General features: G+C 44.1%; 1 protein-coding gene across 4 annotated transcripts in view; it reads right to left on the reverse strand.

The window, feature by feature from the left end:
- CYP7B1 (cytochrome P450 family 7 subfamily B member 1) overlaps positions 1–19,808 on the reverse strand; it is a 94,165-nt gene that overhangs the window by 8,319 nt on the left and 66,038 nt on the right. For 2 of the 4 annotated variants that reach the window (XM_068162480.1, XM_068162479.1), the window contains exons 2-5: positions 17,492–17,628; positions 8,409–9,005; positions 7,730–7,936; positions 618–796 (exon numbers count right to left, since the gene is read on the reverse strand). In XM_068162480.1, the coding sequence (XP_068018581.1) occupies positions 618–796; positions 7,730–7,936; positions 8,409–9,005; positions 17,492–17,628 (1,120 nt within the window). Of the gene's footprint in view, positions 1–617; positions 797–7,729; positions 7,937–8,408; positions 9,006–12,055; positions 12,151–17,491; positions 17,629–19,808 lie in introns of those variants that run through there. The other 2 variants (XM_068162481.1, XM_068162482.1) reach the window with 2 other exon arrangements.

A 19,808-nucleotide genomic window follows, 5' to 3' on the forward strand; every position in this document is an offset into this window, starting at 1 on the left:
TCTTTGATATTCATTAACTCCTGCATCAGAAAAAAATACAAGGAGATGACACAATTACCCTGCCAGCTCCTCTGGAGCAACAGCTTTACAGCCTCAAGTTCACAGCACTCAACTAATTGATCAAGAAGGGGTGAATCCCTAGGAAGGGAGGTGAAAAAGCATAAGGCTGAGGGAAGACACTGCTATTAGAGGGCTTCAGGGAGTCAATGATGCTTTGGGGGCACTTAGCTCAATGGCCCACATTATTTGCTATTTAAACCACCTTCTATTATTCAGCCCTCCTTGGGTATCAAATGATCCACTGCCAAACAAAACCCACATTTAGCCTCAAGTTTATGGTGGTCAACGTGCAATTGTCAATTCCTTTCAAAGCAGCAGCAGTCAGTCTCATCACCATATTTCTCTCTTCAGGCCATGAATCCTTTGACCTACGGGGTGCTGGAAAATACATCTGAAAGTAGGAAGATTTGTTCCACAAGAAGGAACAGCATTAAAAAAATAACCCAACCTAAACCACCAAAAATCCCACAAGAAACCAACCGAGCCCACAGACCGCAAAAGGCTGGGCTGCTGCGGCGTGCCTGGAGTCGGAAGGGTAGCACCAGCTGGGTGTTTACCTTTGGATCTTCGTAGACCTCAGGGTCCATGTGCAAAATCTGTGGGTAAAGGGCTATCCAATCTCCTTTCCTCAAACCCACTCCTTGATTCCCTTCCAGCTTGAGCACAAAATCCTCCTGGCTGATGCGGATGTTCATGGAGGATGAGCACATCCGTAAACTCTCGTTTAAGGCGCTCTCTGCGATGAAACAAAAGGGGAGGGGAGGGAGGGGGGGAAAAGCATCAGAAATATGGGAGATGACTGGAAGTTATACATGGCTCCAGCTGCTGAGTCTCGACAGGTTTAGTAGGGCAGGCTAAAGGGTGGAAAAAAACCAAACACACAACAAAAAAAACACCACAAGGGAAAAAAAACCAACCCCACGCCACAACCACCAACAAGCCACAGACCAAAGCAAACGTAAAGCAGAGGCCAGGAGGAGGCAATAAATAACCCCACAGGGTGTGTGTGTGTGGAGGGGGGAGGCACCACGCTGAACCTCCCGATGTGATCCTCACTGATGGGGCTGAGAAATCCTGTCGGCTGGAGGCAGCCCTGAGTTTTGGGTGGGAAGTCATTATTCAGGCACCAGGCTGCAAAGGAGGCGACGGAGAGATCCGGATGCTTTACGCATTTACATCTATTTTTGGAGGCTGCAAGTAAATACCAGTGAAAGCATCCATGGAGCCGGTTTCACTTGCCTTCTGAAAGCTGCTGGCAGTAATGGCAGGAGTAGAGATTAGGAAAAATCAGCTCACTTGGGAATTCTGTGGTCACCCTGAGGAGTTTTAAATGTGTTTCTTTCCCTTTGGATGCTCTAGGTGGCCAAGTGGTAGTGTCTGCTGTGGTCAAAGGCAATGAAAGCATTGCCTTGCTTGCCTGCTAATTTGAAGAGTGAAAGCCACTCTTAACTGACCAAGACAAAGCAAACCCTAGTCCTTTCAGGCTATGGAAAGCAAGATTTCTGCCTCCACCATCAGATCCTGGAAGGCTCCAGAAGCTGAATGTCCTTGCTTCCCCAGTGGCCTTCACCTTTTGCTCCTAGCACGACTGATTTTATGGCTAATTTCCGGCAATTTATCCTGGCAGTTTGAGGAGGAATTCCTTTGGGAATAATATGCATAATTTGCATAAATCATTCTGATAGCATGTATATCAGCATGTAGCTCCTGTCTAGGGCTGCATCTCTCACTTTGTAATCAAAACTGACTCTTTTTCCACCAGCCTGGATGGGCGCCGTTAGATGCGACCGCAGTCCTTCTAATCATCGGTGTGAAAAACAGCCTAAAACAGGGTTTCATTTGCACCCAACAATGCATTTGTCTCTGCTCTGTGATAGCAAATAAACCTCCTCTCACTGGTCACTGAGGAGACCCCCAAGGTCCATCCATTAGAGGCAAGGAGCTACCCAGCGTGGATGGCTCTGAAAAAAAAAAAAAACCCAAGCCCACATAAATAAATAAATAAAGAAAGAATAAAGATAATAACAAATGGTCTTTCACTAAAAATTAAATCTGGTGCAGCATGCATAGCAAATAAAGTGGCCCTGGATGCTTTCTTGCAGGAGGTTTTTCCTTAAGCATGCATTTGTCTAAAGAAATGAGGCTGCGGTCAGCGCTGTGTGGCCGGCGCGGTGATTCAATGTGACGTACAGTGAGGCTGTGCATATTCTTTTGGACTGCCTTCGTTACTATAATCAGGCAGAGTCAAATCGGCTTGTTGGTGACGAAGCCAGAAAAGAGCCCTGGTTGCAGAAGATGGCCTCTCCTGCGGATAGCCACAAGGCACCTGACACGATAGATTTCAACTGGCAGCGCTCTGGCAACCAAACTTTCCACGCTACGAAGGATGGGTCCAAGCTCCCGCTCCTAGACCGATGTCAACGGAGCTGGTAGCTCCAGCTGGAGATGGTGGTGAGGCACTGCCATGGGTTCAGCTCTTAAAGCAACACATGCATGGAGAGGAAATGAGGAAAAGGGAAGAGGAGGAGGTAAAACCAAAGAGAAACAATTAGCAAAGATGAGAAATAGTAACGCCAGGAGACACAACTAGTAACATCAGGAGATGCAACTAGCTACACAATGAGACTCAACCAGTAACACAATGATTCACAACTAGTAGCACAGTGAGACAATTAGTAGCACAATGAGAACAGTCAGACATTGGAATCATCTCCCAAGGGCAGCAGTGGATTCCCCTCCACTGGGCAGTCTTAAGACTCAGCTTGACAGGGTGCTGGGCCAGCTCATTTCAGCTACTCTATCACCTAGAAAGGTTGGACCAGACAATCGTTGGGGTCCCTTCCAACCTGGCATTCTGTGAAATAATTAGTGAAGAAGAGAAATAATTAGCAAAGCAGCGGTGTGAAAGAGCAGGTTGATGCTTAAGCACCCAGGCGACGTGGGTCACGTCGCGTCGGCAGCCATCCTCCCGGGCAGCGCGGCATTCCCTGCCTGCTGCCGGATCCCACATGACAATTGGGCAGCACATCTTGGGCAGAAGTTAATCACAATAATGGAGCACAAAGTGGTCAGATCGTAAATGACAAATCTGTTTTCCCTTCCAGTACCAGCTCTGGGTGGAAGGCGAGCTTGGCTCTCGCTCTGAGCGCTCATGCCGATAATCATTAGATGACAAAAGTAATGAGTCACATTATGACCAACAAAGGAGAATGGAGCTCTGATGGCTTTTGCAGGCTGGCGTTAGCAGCTCACAACCATCGCCACCACCACAGAAAAAATTACAGTTGGCTTTCCACAGCCGCTCGGAGTTCTGCGTGGAAGGGAATGACAACTGCACAATAAAAAGCTGAGCCTCTCCTCGCAGTTGTCATAGTTCAGCAGACACCAGCCCTGCTCGCTGACAGACCAGCTGGGGAGCTTGGGAGACCTTCCATGCTGCACCGCGAGGTCCAGTAAATTATCCAGCGCGGGAGAGCAACATCTGTTTCTGTGCTTGTGCCGAACAAACAAGGCAATTTAAAGCATACCAAGGGATAACCAAGCAGCACACGAACATGACCCTCGGTTTTTAGTTGTTTTGAGGTATTTTTTTAATTTATCTCCCCACCCCCACCCCCTCCCCTCCTTCTTACACACACGAGATGCTAAACTTCGCCGCGCGAGCGGCTCCATCAAGAAGCCAGGCTGTTGTTTGATAAGGTGTTGTCAGAGAGATTTTGCATCTCTTGTAGAGAGAGAAGGGAGGGGGGGTAAAAAAGAGGGGAAAAAAAAGAGAGAGAGAGAGGGAGATATCTCTCATAGTATTGTTATTCTTAGAATCCTCCCACTTCTCTCTCTGTTTCTCTTCTACTAAAGCTAGCACTCAGCTTTCCAATTCATTCTAGATTTTTTTTAATCTTCACCCCCCCCCCCCCCCTTGGTCTCCTTAAAACTGTTTCAATATACTTATAAATATTCAGTCTTTAAACCCTAATTTGCTATACTTAGTTCACATGCCTTCAAGCATTTGTCTTCCAATTTCCACTGAATAAATGCGTACTAATGAGAAATAGAGCAAGCTGCTGAGGCAAAGCTGGGTGACTTGAGCCTGGCCTGCCACCAGCTTGTGATAGGCAGGCAAATTGAGTTAAAATGAAAAGTCTTGTCAGCTGAAATACAACATGGTAGCCAAACAGCAAGCTGTCAATCATCCAGCCAAAACAAGGGACTGCAGGTAATAAAAGGTCATTGTGAATCACAAGTGCATTTTGGCTTCCGTGGGCAAGTTAATTTTAATTAAACATGATCTCTTATCTGGAAATGTTTTATAAAACTTATTGTGCATAATGGGTTGTTAATTTTACAGTAATGCAGAGCAGGTAATAGGGTCCTGCAATTATTAGAGTGTATTGTAGGAAAGCAGCTATTGAGTATGCAAATATTTAAAGGAGAAGGGGGAGGCAATCACCCATGGGCATCACGGTGTGCCAACAAAAAACCATCCCCTGAAACAAGCACATTTGTGCTCAGAACTAAACGCAGCTGCCCAGCCCAGCAACCAGAGAATCCTAGAATGGTTTCGGCTGGAAGGGGATCTTAAAGATCATCCAGTTCCAAACCCCTGCCATGGGCAGGGACACCTCCCACCAGCCCAGGTTACTCAAGGTCTCATCCACCCTGGCTTTGAACACCTCCAGGGAGGGGGCAGCCACAACGTCCCTGGGCAACCTGTCCCAGTGCTTCCCCACCCTCACGGTAAAGAATTTCCTCAACTCTCCAGCCTAAATCTCTCCTTTTCCAGCTTCAATCCATTCCCTTTCATCCTATCACAAGGAGCCCTCATAAAAAGCAAAACATTTTCCTGTCTCTCAACCCAACCAAGGATTTTAATGCCTAGCATTTGGGTTATGACCATGTGCTCTCCATGAGCTGGTTTTGGGTTGTGTGTGTGCAAAAGCATTTTTCAAGCTGTGCTCTTTTCACAGGAAATATCCAGGATTCAGCAATGACCTGGGGCAAGAATATTTTATGGGATAAACGGATGGACTAATATTAAACAAATGAACTGACTAAACATGCACTGAGGGGATCTCTGCTTTACCCTTTGCATTTGCATTCTAACCATCACAGATCATATCAGAGCTCTGCTGTGAGCCAGAAGGACTAATAATGGCTGTCCCTCTGCACAAACACACAAACGTGGGGGGGTGTCTTACCTAGACAAACCCAAGTGTGCTGCCCCAGAAATGCCAGGAGAAAAAAAACCAACACAGCAACAATCAGGGCTTAAATTTGTTGTGGGTTAAAAGCTTTCTTGCCAAATATTTAACAGAAAAATCACCTACAGAATCACAGAGTGGTAGGGGTTGGAAGACAATCAAATCCAAGCTCCCTGCCACAGCAGGATCACCTAAAGCAGATCACACAGGAACACACCCAGGCCAGCCTCGAAAGCCTCCAGAGTCTGCACTTTGAATTCAGAAGTAAATCAGGCCATGCTGTTCCCTAAAGCCAAAGAGTCTGACCATAAGAACAATGATTCTGAGAAAGACTTTTCAGCAATCCTTGCTTGTTCTCCATAGCATGAGGGAGCCAAAAAAAGGCTCTTGCTAAGAGTAGGCCAAAAAGAGGACGGAGAATCGGAGCGCTTAAAACAGGAGAAGGAGATGACAAGGTGATGAATGTATGAGGATCCCACCTGGTCTGCTCTACTCAAGAGCAGGGAGGCAAATCCTGGGTTCCTACGCTTTGGGCTGGAATAAGAAAAGCTCCATCTTGGAGGCTGGGGTCAAGGGCAGTGCTGGCCCACAGCCTTCCTGGGACGTGGGGATGGCTGGTGGGCAACCATCAGCAGGGACCTTTGTCCCTTCTACACAGTGATTAACAAAACATCCCTTGCCACTGAAGCATGACTTCAATTCTCTTAAGGTACAGATTTCTTTTCTATATTATTATTTTATGGGACAGTATCCAGCCCTTTATGACTTAAGTGCCAGAAGAATTGAAACCCAGCTTCTCTTCCTAGCCCATTACGCTTAACGCGGTTATAAAACCTAACAGAAGCGTTACAAGGCTACCAGCAAGCAGGACGTGGCCCCGGCCCCTCGGCACATAAATCAAACGTTACCAAGGTGCTGCAGGATTTCCAGGAGCAGCAGAGGAATGACACAGTTCATGTTTGAAACTCCTCATGCCATTTGGCATGGTTTTAGTCAGGCACAAGCTTTGATTCTCCTTATTCCTACACTTCTGGGGGGCCTTTTTCTTTCTCCCCCCGCCTTTTTTTTTCCCTTTCATTTCTTTCCCTTTAACTTTTTTCCTTTCAATTCTTCTTTTTTTCCCTCTATTTTAAATTTTATCACCTTTTTCCCCTTCATTTTTTCCTTTCTTTTTCATTTAATTTCCCTCCCTTTCATTTTTTCTTTTAATAATTTTTCCCTTTCTTTTTTTCTTTCATTTTTTCCCTTTCATTTTTTCTTTTTCTCTAATATTTTTCCTCTTATTTTCTTTAATTTTCTTTTACTTTTCCCCTCTTCTTTTCTCCTTTATTTTTTTTCCCTTTCATTTTCTCCTTTCACCTACTTCCTTTTTTTTTTCCCCTTTCTTTTCCCTTTCTTCTTTTCCTTTTATTGTTTTTCCCCTTTTTTTCTTTCATTTTTTGTTCCTTTCTACATATTTTGCTTTTAAACTTTCATTTTTGCCCCATCCCTCAAACCATTCCATGCCAGGTTGTCCAAGGTTAATTTCCGTGGGATTCTATGTGGTACAGAATCCAACCTACAGTCAAACAAAATAGCCAAAAACCTAGGAGTAAGGCACCTGATGTTAAACCAAAAGTCATGCAAGATTACTTTGCAGCTTAAATCTCAAAGGTCTTTTCCAACCTGGTCTATTCTATTCTATTCTATATTAAAGGGGACCTATCAGAAAGATGGAGACAGTCTTTTCAGCAGGGCCTGTCGTGACAGGACAAGGTGTGATGGTTTGAAACTAAAAGAGGCAGATTCAGAACAGAGAGAAGGAAGAAATTCTGCACCCTGGCCTGGGTTGCCTAGAAAGGTGAGCGATGCCCCATGCTCAGAAGCATCCCAGGTCAGGTTGTCCAGGGCTCTAGTTGCAGCTGTCCCTGCTGACTGCAGGGGGGCTGGACAGGATGACCTTGAAAAGTCCCCCCCAAACCAAACCATTCAATGACTTCATGACTCTGCTGTGCAAAGCTTCACCTTTGGAGGCATCACTCAACAGAACTCTTTTTGTGAGAGACAAAGTCAGCACAACCCAACCCAGCATTTGCAGTTTAACCACATTATCCCACTTTAATTTCAGGACAGGGTCTTTCTTGGCAGCGCTGTCCAGAAGTATTTGAAATGCATCACCACTTGGGCAGATGCTCAGAATCAAACAACTTAATAGGCATCAACTTTTCCTTTGGTCAAATCACGGCGCGGCTCCGGCGCAGCCCCTCGCATACCTTGCAGAGTTAATTACCTAGGCTTTAATGTTTACATGCAAGGAGAGTACCTCCAGCTCTAAACTACATAATTTATAATTGATGTAAATGGGTGTTATTATGTCAATTAGGCAGCTGTGTCCTCCACCTTCTCAGTAAACAGAAATGAGTGATAAACCCGCTTTGCTGGGGGAGAGGCTCCTCTTCTCCCTCTTCCCTAGCAGATCAAAAATAAATTACCCAGGTAGACCAGGTTGTCCAATTGCTCTCTGGTGAGGTGGATGTGATCCGTGGGGCCTCTCTTCTGACCTGTTGACTGCAGCAAATGGTCAATCTCGTCACGCACCGCTGCCAGAGCTTCTGGGTGCCTCAGAAGGTAATACATGGCCCAGAATGTAGCTGGAATCGTGTTTCCCACAGAGGCCCACAGGAAGGCAAAATGATGTGCTGGGAGAAAATAAGTGAAAAGGAAGATTAATAGCGTTTATTACACTGATTAGATTTGCAGTGTGCTAATTAAAAGATGTTAGGACACAGACCCAGCCAAGGATCAGTGAATGCTAATGAGGACCAATAGGCTTCTGAAGTCTAATTTTCTGCTTAATGAGAATAGTTTGAAATGTAATGTCGAGGGGGGGGGGGGGAGGAGGTTGGAAGGGGGGGGGAGAAGGGGAGGAAATGCAGCTCAGTTATAATCTTTCTCATTATCACCATTAAGTATCTTGTTTTACCACCTCAGCACAAAAAAAAAAAAAAAATCAATTATCATGGAGAGGTTGTTTCAGAGTAAAACATTTTATCATTAGCCAATTAGAAAGAACATAAAAAAATTTCAAGGTCGCCATTTTTGCCTTTTTATTTCAAAGGTCTCCAGTAAATTATTTCATTTGAGACAAGCAATCACTCACAAGTTTCCTACCTGCTTTGTCATAATCTCCCAGCAGCTCGTATTTCTCAAATATATCTTGTCTGGCTTGGACCACTTTTGACCCTCCCAGCCATTTTGTCATGTTCTGCAGGAAAAAGTGATGTATAAGCTCCTTCCGAACCTTCTTGGTAGCTCCTAGCAACTCGATTGGTATGTTTGCAGCTAAATAGGGAAAGCTGGCATCAAACTTGATAAATTTGTCTCTGATTTCACTAATAACTTTGTGGCCATCTGCAGCAGGAACTCTTCCATACAGTGTTACAAAACTGGCTTCAAACATTACAGAGCAGCAGAATTTGTACATTTTTTCTGTTTCCCAATCTGTTGCCTTTGAGCACTTCCATTCAAATATATCCTGGAGATTTGTCATCATGTGGTCAGAGATGATATCCAAAGGCTTGCCTTGTAGATACTGGTAGATTCTGTGCAGGTTTTCCTTCAGATCTGGGAAGTTTCCGTTCGACAAGGCTGGGTAGTCGAACGTTTTGGAAGCCATTTTATCTGCAAACTCATGGAACTCCAGCTGCTTGCTGTTTCGGATGACATAGACATACTGAAACGGGTCCATGATGAAGGTGATGTATCTACCTGAATGGAAGACAGCAAAATAAAGCAAGAGACACAGACACACCTTTATAACCTGGTGACACTTTCAGAAGGAGTCACTGAAAAGAAGCCAAAGTCTGGGGAAAAAGAACCATGTGGGAAAATCCCCCAAAAGATCTCAAAGAAATCTAAAAAGCAGAATCATTGAATCATAGAAATGCTTTGGTTGGAAAAGACCTCCAAGATCACTCAGTCCAACCTTCAGCCTCAGACCACCATGGCCATTAAACCAGAAGTGTTTTGGTTGGAGATCTCCAAGATCATTGAATCCAACCTAAGAAATCTTAACTCTTTATAGGTGATTCCCATGCTAAGTCTTAATTTGGGGGTCCTGATTCTTAACTTAGATGCAGAAGTCTGTTACACACCCAGAATCACGGGCTGGTTTGAGTTGGAAGGGACATTTTAAAGCTCATCGAAGTCTGACCCCTCTGCAGTGAGTAGGGACATCACTGTTGAAACATTCAAGGTCAGACTTGATGGGGCCTTGAGCAACCTGATGTAGTTGTAGATGTCCCTTCTCACTGCAAGGGTGTTGCCAAGATGACCTTTAAGAGTCTCTTCCAACCCAGTGATTTTGTTTAGTTCTGTGATTTGCAACTGGAGCAGGTTGCTCAGAGCTCCAAACAACCTGACCTGGAAAGGTTCCAGGGATGGGACATCTCTCACCTCTCTGGGCAGCATGGGCCAGCATCTTGCCTTTCCCACTTAAAACTCAAGAGAACAGCAAAGCTTCCAGCACCTCCAGCCTAATTCCACCTCACTGAAGGGACAAATCTCCTTTGATTTTAGTGGGAATACCACAGCTTAACCAAAGGTCCAAATTTGGCTCTGTGACAGATGTCCTGAGATGAAGTAGTCACTAGCACTAAAAATGTCAACAAGTATCCATGGTTACCACACAGTGATAGTTGAATTATCATCCTTACACCACACTCTGACTTGTGCATCTGCACAGGGCTCCGTGGGTAAAGCTGGGGGCACTCTGGACAGCTGCTGTCATCCCCCCCCCCCCCCAGTTACTACCACTGCAATCTCAGTGAAGCAGGTTGCCCAGGGAGGTTGTGGATATTCTCTCCCTGGAGGTGTTCAAGGCCAGGCTGGATGAGGCCTTGAGCAACCTGGGCTGGTGGGAGATGTCCCTGCCCATGGCAAGGGGTTTATGAACTGGATGATCTGTAAGGTCCCTTCCAACTCAAACCATTCTGTGAATCTCTGAATCCATGAACCACTCAGGAAACACAATGGATAAAGTGAGAGAGAGCTTGACCCCCTTTTTTTGTGTTTCTAAAGTACTATGGAGTGGAGCTTCACTGTAACATAATCAACCATTGATGTAAATTAACATTTCAGGACTAAATATATCAAGAAATCAGGTGGTGAAAGAGACCCTGAATTCCCAGTCCTCTTTTCCAAGCACTTCTTTCCCACCATTTACCACCAAGTGGTAGCAATGCAGTAGTGGTGGGATTGTGAACTCTGGGCAAGTAGTAGTTGGACTAAAAGATCTCAAAAGCCTCTTCCAGCTTCAACAGTTCTATGATTCCATGAGGCTGCCAGGAATTTCATAGAATTGCTTAGGCTAGAAGAGACCTTAGAGATCATCTGAACCAACCTCCCTGCTATGGGCAGGGACACCTCTCAGTTTTCAGTCTCAATTTCCATAGGATCTTTGTTAGGAGTCCTGGAATTCACAGATTCATAGAATGGTTTGGGTTGGAGGGAAACTTAAAGACCATCCAGTTCCAACCCCCTTGCCATGGGCAAGGACACCTCCCACCAGCCCAGCTTGCACAAGGCCTCTTCCAACCTGGCTGTGAGCACCTCCAGGGAGGAGGCATTCATGATCTCCCTGGGCAACCTGTCCCAGTGTCTCCCCACCCTCACTGTCAAGAATTTCTTCCTGATCTCCAGTCCCAATCTGCCCTCCTCCAGCCTTCCTCTCTTTTCCCATCTTTCCCCCACTGCCATGCTCTTTATCAAGGCCACCATCTTTGGGAGCAAAGCTTGGAAAGAATGCCCCATTGGAGCGATTTTTAATAACCGGATTTGGAGCGTTATTAACCCTAAAGATGAAAGCTGGCTCCCTAACTTTGCCTTTATACAGGGTAAACAATTTAAGTCAAGATTTTTTAATTAATATTAATTTAAACCATCTGTCCACCATCTGCTTATTTCTGATGCAAAAAAAAAAAAAACAACCCTACAAAAACCAACCCCCCAAAAAAAACCCAACCCAACCACCTAAAAAATGAGAGTCTCTTTGTGATCTTTAATCAGGCACTTAGCAAATTCAGACACACTAATTCTTAGGGTTTGGGTTTTTTTTTTTGGGGGGGGGGTTGTGGTTTTTTTTAAAGTCAGGAAATGATTTCCAGCAAACCAATTTTCAGACCATTTCAGCAATCATTTGAAATAAAAATTCCTAATTTGGGGAGAGGGGAGGGGGGGAGAAAAAAACCAACCCAACCAAACCCAAACCATCTCTGAGAAACTGTCATAGACACCCCCCCCCCCCCCCTTTATTTTTTATTATTCTCATCAGGTCTCTAGCAGCAAAAAGTAAGTGTGTACTCAAACAGAATTCATTTTGTAGAAGCAATTCCAGGCTGCACATCCCTGCAAGCCAACAATTTCCACAGAAACACCGAAAGCAGAAAGATTTTTGCTGCCACGTTCAGCACAGGTTGGTAGAGGCAGGAAGGTGGAAGCCCTCTTGAACGAAGGCAGCTTGTTTATATACCTCACCCAGCATCTAATTTTAGGGCTTTTAATTAGGAAAGAGGGGAGGGGGAAAAAAAAAACCCAGCCCTAAAATGTAGCTCTAATTAAGTGCAGTTAGTGAAGTTGTTGTTGGGAGGGTGGGGACGGGAGGCTGCAGCAATTACAGCCATCCGCAGATGCACTGCGCTGCCACACCGGTTCAGCCCAATCCCTGCCACACAGGAACAGATTGCTAATTACAAAACCATGCCCCAACACCTCCTCTCCCCTTGAGCAGCAAACATCCAAACTGGAACAAACTTTCTCACCTCAAGTTGGGATTTGCAGTCCGCTGCCTGTTCAATATGCTCCTGAATTTGTTGCCTTTTGGAGCTCTGGCTCTTCCCACTCGTGGTCCCTAGTGGGGCTAGAGAGCAACGAGGGGAAAGCTTTCCTAGAGCTTCCAGTTATTAGTTGGTGTTTCAGGGCACAACACATGCCCCACACATCAGGTAGCCTTAAACAATAAAGGTATTTATACAGAAACCACTGGGGACCAAGAGTTTCTGTAGTTAGATTGTAAAAATTCCTTCCACACAAACAAATGAGGTGCATGCAGAAATGTCACTCTCCAGATGCCCACAGCTGAAGACACTGCAGTGGCTTCCTGAAGCTCCCAGGTGTTATTTGCTATTTTAAAAAGCAGGCTGCCTCCTCCCATGCCTTTCCTCTGCAGCTAGTACCATGGACTCGCCTTGATGCTCCTGAGCTTCCACCAGCCTGCTGGTAAAGATCAGCCCCAACAGGAGGCTCACCACATGCTCCACACATCAGGAAGCTTTAAGTATTGAAGCTACTTCTATAGGAACCACTGGGGACTAAGTTTTTTCTTTGATAGAGTGTGCAAAGTGCTTCCACACAAAAAATCAAGTGGACATGTCCACACAGAAATGTCACACTCCAAATCTCAGTGGTTGGAGTCACTGAGCTGCTTGACTTAGTAGTGTGGAAACAAGCCAAAGGCAAGAGTTTCTTCTTGTTCCTGTACCAAGCCCTTGGACTTTGTCTTTAAATGATGGTTACAGAGAGTTGATACTTCCCCAGCCCCTTCTTCAGCCTGCATTACATCTGTGCTGCAAATAGCCTGGTTATCTCCATTTAGTTTCTCCTCTCAAGAGAAGATTGATGTGGAAAATATGAAAATTGTCAGCTTTGGTAAATCCCAGCAGAGAAGGCATTATTTGTATGAGAATTAAGAAACTACTCTGCTAAAGAACTCTGGAGCTCTAATGCTAATGACAAAGGACAAGCATTTCAGATGGCATCTAATGATGGATGCCATTTGGGTAATGCTGGCTTTGGCTTGGTAAGGAATTGAAAGACAAGTGACAGGCTAAACTTGTGCTGAAGGAGGTTCAGGTTGGATATTAGGACAAATTTCTTCCCAGAAAGGGTTCTCAGGCTGCCCAGGGAGGTGGTGGAGTCGTCATTCCTGAAGGGATTTAAAAGGTGAGTAGATGTGGTCCTGAGGGATGTGGTTTAGGGGCAGTAGTTTATGACTGGTGGTGGGATCATGGGCTCTAGGTGAGTGGTTGGACTTGATGCTCTCAAAGGTCTCTTCCAGCCTCAACATTCTGTGATTCTATGACAATTACCTTTTGCCCACGAGAGGAGAGCAGAACGTGTCTAAAAGAAGAGGATGACTTAGCGGCAGTTGTAAAGTGTGCTCGGCAACAAACCCGGAGACGCTGGCATTAGAAGCTGAGCTAAGTCTCTGAGAGAATGTTGTTAAGGTTCTGTGTCACTCCTAACAGCTTGTCAGGAAAAGGAGGCAACCTCTAATCCCCCAAAAACGACAGCAAAACCATCCTGAGCTCCTTAGCTTCTTCCCTAGCCACCTGCCACGCGGAGAGGCTGGCTCGGGCAGTACGAGCATCGCACTGCTGCAGACTCTCCCTCTCCTTCCCCTCTTTATTCCTCTCTCTCTTTTTTCCTGTATTTTTTTGAGGACTCCTGCCTTTATGTAATCCTCCTCTTATTAGGGAGATTCTGCTGAACTGCTGACAATGATGTACAGTGGTGCTGCGCCGGCCTGACGTCCGGGGAAAACGATTCTGCTGCACCACCACACAAAACCAATTAGAGAACTATTTTCTGCGACAGGTCAGGAATTTACATTGTTTCTCATGGAAAGATGTACTTTTTAATTTCTTTATTAAGATGACATCCACGTCCCTTGAGACTTTTAAGGATGACAATCATTCGCTCATCAGCTGGGAAAGTACAATCAGCGAAATCGCGCTGCCGGTACGGGGCAGCGCCGCAAACTCCCGAGCATCGTTCTGCATTTTCCAAATGAACTAGTTTGAGAACCAATAATTAGAGCAATATATATTGATAGAATTTTTTGACAGGCCCTTTAGACTCCAACCAGGGGGGTAAGGTAATGATAGTCCAGGCAGAGCGGGCTACACTCTGCCTGCCGCACACACAAACATCATTTGTCAAATCCCTAAGAGACAGAGAAATCCTGGAGGGTCTTCGTGCAGGACATGAGGAAGGACTAACTAGCTTCAGCGTCTCCCTTGACTTGGGGATGACAGACTGTTTCTCCTCAGTGGAATCTTAACAATCAATATTTTATAACCAAAAAACCCCACCCTGAACAAAAGCCACTAAAAAAACCCAAAACAACCCAAACCCCACAAAAACACACAGGCACAAAACCCCAAACCAAAAAGAGCGACCTCTCTGCTCTGACAAACAGCACAAAAAGGTTTCCCAGCAGAAGGCTGAAATCATACCCAGAACTCGCCCCACATCCCTCCCTCTTTAGAGCAGAAAGCTTCCTCAAAACCCCCAAACACAAGGGGAGATGAAGCTGGAACTGAATTTTGTTTAGCATACAAACAGAATTTAGTGCAACCCAACCCCAGCCCCGGATCGCTTAACCACCCAAATCTCTAAACATCATAGAGAGGAATAAATATTTGATTAACCACTCTAAGGGAAACTCTCTGCTTCTGTGATAGCAGGCAGCCTCTGCATTCTAATTATCCACCTGCATGTGTAAGAAACCACAGTCAGACAGTGTGTGAAAGCACCTTAATAAACAACAATAAAAAGAGGATTATTTCAACAAAAATTTGGCTTCTGCTGTTTCAAATTCCCTTTCAAGGTAGGAAAAAATACCAAGCCCTGAGCATACCAAATCCCAAAGGAAAATAACCCAGAATGGATTAAAAAAAACCATAGTAAAAAATCCACTTATTTAATAGCAGCAAAAATGCTCCTCCAGAGGGGGAAACAAAATAAATGGTAACAGAAAGAAAGTTGTTATTAATTAAACACCCTGCTTGCAATGTAATTAGTTGACTTTGGAAGAATTCAGTTGCAAAATGTTAGTTAGGTGGCAATAAGAAGCTAAGGCTGCTGCCATGGAGTTACACAGCAAGTTTTGTGCATTTATTGGCAGCCAATATTAAAGCCCTGGAATTAGCCAGCAAAACTTCCTATTTTTATTGGCAGCTGATACTGATGCCGTGGAATTACACAGCAAGTTTCATGTATTTATTGGCAGGTGATGCTGCTGCCAGGGAATCACACAGCAAGCTTGGTATTTTTATTGGTAGCTAACCCTAGTGCCATGGAGCTACACAGCAAACTTTGTATTTTTACTGGAAGCTAACGTTCCTGCTGTGGAATTAAACAGCAAAACTTTGTTATTTTCACTGGCAGCTAATGCTGCTGCCATGGAATTACACAGCAAAACTCCTGTTTCCATTGGCAGCTCCCTAAAAATCCAAAGCTAGCTGAAAATGAGGCAGGCTGAAGTCTGAAGTGGGTGATTTGAACAAGGTTATCAGCATGTAAAGGGGTGAAAGATCCACCAGCTTCACAGCGTGCCTTTCTCTGAGCAGAGCAAAACCACAGCACGTTAGGGATTGGAAAGATCAGCCAGTCCAACTCTCCTGCCAGAGCAGGATCACCAATTTTGATGCATAAATCTTCATTCCCCAGATTCATTTAGAGCTGATATTGGATTTAAATTTGATTCCAACCAAACTAAAATGTACCTATAGGGAATGCTGGGGTTTGGAGCTGGCAGCATAATTATAAACCCACCACAGGGAAGTATAAATTGATAGACTGAAGTTTCATTCAAGAATCCAGTTTCATTCTGTGGGTTGGTTGGCTTCTTTTCTCCCCCCCTCTTCTCCAGTGAAGTGTGGATGTGAACTCACTCCCATGTTTGTGTTGGAGCTGGTGTAGTAGTAATGCAGCTCTAAATACAGCAAGCAGCAAGGTTAGCTCAGGCTTTATTATATTGTTATTTTCAGCCAGCATGAGCAGAGAGAGAGAGGCTGGCAAGGGGAAGTTTCTGTGTTCCAGTCCTGATTGTATCACTGAGTCAATGTGTCATTCATTCCCTTGTGTTCCTGTCAACCAGTTGTAAAAAATGTGTGAGAACATATTCGGCACTTTCTCCCCCCCCCCCCTTCCCTTCTCTCTGAAGTGTTTTCTAAATTTAAGCTGATATTTTTCTGTGCAGTGTCAAGATGATGTTAGTTCTGCCTTCTTTGAGAGAGGAGGGGGGGGAAAGCCACGATACACAATAATACACAATTAAACGTGCTGGCGAAAATCTCTGCTCCTGGCATTACCTTCCTCCAAATTCTCTCCATGTCCACACAGACCTGGAGATAAATCCACAGCCTGTGGAGATGTGTTCTGCACACAACACGTGGAGTTAGGTGACTTCACTACCCTGCTCTACACACACAAAAGAGGGCTTTGGAGATCTGGTCTGCACACAAGTCAATTTAAGTCATATTTTACTAACTAAAAGAAGGTTTGGGGTATTTATCCTGCACACAAGTGAATTTAAGTCATATTTTACTAACTGAAAGAAGGTTTGAGGTATTGTTCTGCACACAAGTGAATTTTAGCCATGTTTTACTACACTAAAAGGTGGTTTGAGGTATTTATCCTGCACACTAGTGAATTTAAGTCATGTTTTACTACACTAAAAGAAGGTTTGGGGTATTTATCCTGCACACAAGTGAATTTAAGTCATATTTTACTAACTAAAAGAAGGTTTGAGGTATTGTTCTGCACACAAGTGAATTTAAGTCATGTTTTACTACACTAAAAGAAGGTTTGGGGTATTTATCCTGCACACAAGTGAATTTAAGTCATATTTTACTAAAAGAAGGTTGGAGGTATTGTTCTGCACACAAGTGAATTTAAGCCATGCTTTACTACACTAAAAGAAATTTGGGGTATTTATCCTGCACACAAGTGAATTTAAGTCATTTTTATTACACTAAAAAAAGAGGTTTTGGATGTTTATTCTGCACCCCAGAAGTGAATTTAAGTAATTATTATTACACTAAAAAAAATACCCCAAACAAAACAAAAAGGCTTGGGCTATTTATTCTGCACAAAAATGAATGTAAGTAATTTTTATTACACACACCCCCCCCAAAAAAAAAAGGTTTGGGGTTTTTATTCTGCACACTAGAAGTGAATTCAAGTCATTTTTATTCCACTAAGTGAAGGCTTGGGATATTTATTCTGCACACCAGAAGTGAACTGAAGTCATTTTGATTGCACATAAAAAAAAGGGTTTGTTTTTTTTTCCCTTAAGGAAGATTTTAAACTAAACATTTTGATTCCTACTGAACTTCACTGATAGGAGGGGGAAAAAAACAAAGAGACACCAAACCCCACAAGCCCAAGAGAAGAAGTGAAATATTTCTCACCAGCAATGTGTACAGTGAAAATATCTCCCAGTTTCTTTTGCTGATCCAGTAAGAATTTGAAAGCATCCTTCCTAAAAATCAAAGCCTTCCCAAGGTAAGGAATCCAGCCATTTATTAGTGGGGGCTCTCCACTTTTCCTGTCAAAAACAGACACACACAAAAACACAAAACCACAACATAAAACAAATCATCAGGGATTAACTTTGCCACGAGAGCCACTTCGTCTTTCCATCTAATGCTGCATCATTCTTAGTTCCCCCCTCCACCACCTACACAGATAGCTCTTGCCTGTGTATAATCTGTTGTACAGAAACTTCTCCAGCAGGTTAAATCCAATCACACCTCTGGGCACAGGAAGGCTCTGGGTGGTGATTAGGAAAAAGGAGAGAGGAAAGGAAAAACCCACACAAAATCAGGGAGAGAAATTGAGGGGTTTTTAACCACAGGTCGCCCAATTCCTGCCACCGAGTTACACCGATGGAGAATCAGCGGCGGGGAGGAAAGCTCCCAGCACAGAGTCCTCTCGCTCTCAGTATTTGGTGTGTCAGAAGATGATGGATCAGAAGGCAATGATGACAGATTTAGGTAAATAGGACGCTGACAGACCACACAAAACAACTGAGGCTCACAGAGAACCCGGGAAGAGTTTGGTTTGGCAGCATCCAGACCAGCTACGATGCTAAGTATCCTTAAAATGCAGAATGGTGACAGGGGCTGAAACTAACTAAATAGCCTTAAAATACAGAATGGTAACAAGAGATGAAACGAACTAAATAGCCTTAAAATGCAGAATGGTAACAGGGGCTGAAACTAACTAAATAGCCTTAAAATGCAGAAAGGTAACAGGGGCTGAAACTAACTAAATAGCCTTAAAATACAGAATGGTAACAAGAGATGAAACGAACTAAATAGCCTTAAAATGCAGAATGGTGACAGGGGCTGAAACTAACTAAACAGCCTTAAAATGCAGAAAGGTAACAGGGGCTGAAACTAACTAAACAGCCTTAAAATGCAGAATGGTAACAGGGGCTGAAACTCACTAAATAGCCTTAAAATACAGAAAGGTAACAGGGGCTGAAACTAACTAAACAGCCTTAAAATGCAGAATGGTGACAGGGGCTGAAACTCACTAAATAGCCTTAAAATACAGAAAGGTAACAGGGGCTGAAACTAACTAAACAGCCTTAAATGCAGAACGGTGACAGGGGCTGAAACTCACTAAATAGCCTTAAAATGCAGAATGGTTGCAGGGGATCATTCTAATCAAATATGCCTCGAACACAGAATAGTAACAGGGGATGATTCAAACTAAATATCCTGAAAATACAGAATGGTAAGAGGGGATGAAACTAATCAAACATCCCTAAAACACGACTGGTAGCAGAGAATGATTCAAACTAATACCCTTAAAACACAGATCGGTAGCAGGGAATGATTCCAACTCCGTATCTCAAAATACAGAATGGTAACAGCGAACAATTCCACCCCAATATCCTTAAAAGCCAGAACAATAACAGAGGATAAACACTGACAAACGCAGTAACTCTTAGTTTCTGTATATTTCTTAGCTAGGAACCCACAGAAGCACAATGAAGATGAAATGCTAAGCGATGCTGTTTGCATCCCAGCCTAAAGCCAGCCACGGTGTGCTAGCTGTGCTACTGGAAGAGTAGAAAACACCTTTTAACAATCAACTCAGTTACATTTTTCCTTGGGTATGGGAGGGAGGCTTCCCACACCGTCCTATTCCTGACTGCAAGTAAAGCTCTTTCCTTCCTGCTGCTCTTGGGTTGCTTGAATCTGCTTTACAACAAAGAAACACAAAGCGTGCTTGCTCCGCCACGGATTAAAACAAACATTCGCCACCAACTCCGCTGCTCCATCCCATCTGTGAAGGTGACTTACACTCCATGCAGAACAACTCCATTCTGATTAAATACAAGGTATTTACTAGCTGGGATCTAATCAAAGATCAAGGGATCACAAGCTTTACTACTATCATACACAGCACGGATTTTTATGGAGCTGGATTAACCCTCTCAGAGTCCCAGGCTCCCTTTGAACTGCCGTAGCAGACAGAGAGAAGGGAAACGTGATCTGCTCTATTTGCAGCTCCTATATCCCTAATTCAAACTTTCCAAGCAGGAAATTCCAAGCCAGAGATTTGCTCTTTTCCTTTTAAAAAAGTTGCTATGAATTCAATGTATGGATAAACAGATGTGGCAGATACAATCACCAACTCCTTTGGGCTGGAAAAGTCCTTTAAGCTCATCGAGTCCAATCAACCAAACACTGCCAAGTGCCCTCTTAAACCAGG

The sequence above is a fragment of the Melanerpes formicivorus genome, unplaced genomic scaffold (assembly GCF_026170545.1).
Source record: "Melanerpes formicivorus ecotype bairdi unplaced genomic scaffold, bMelFor1.0.p_v2 SCAF_65, whole genome shotgun sequence".
NCBI classification, from domain to species: domain Eukaryota; kingdom Metazoa; phylum Chordata; class Aves; order Piciformes; family Picidae; genus Melanerpes; species Melanerpes formicivorus.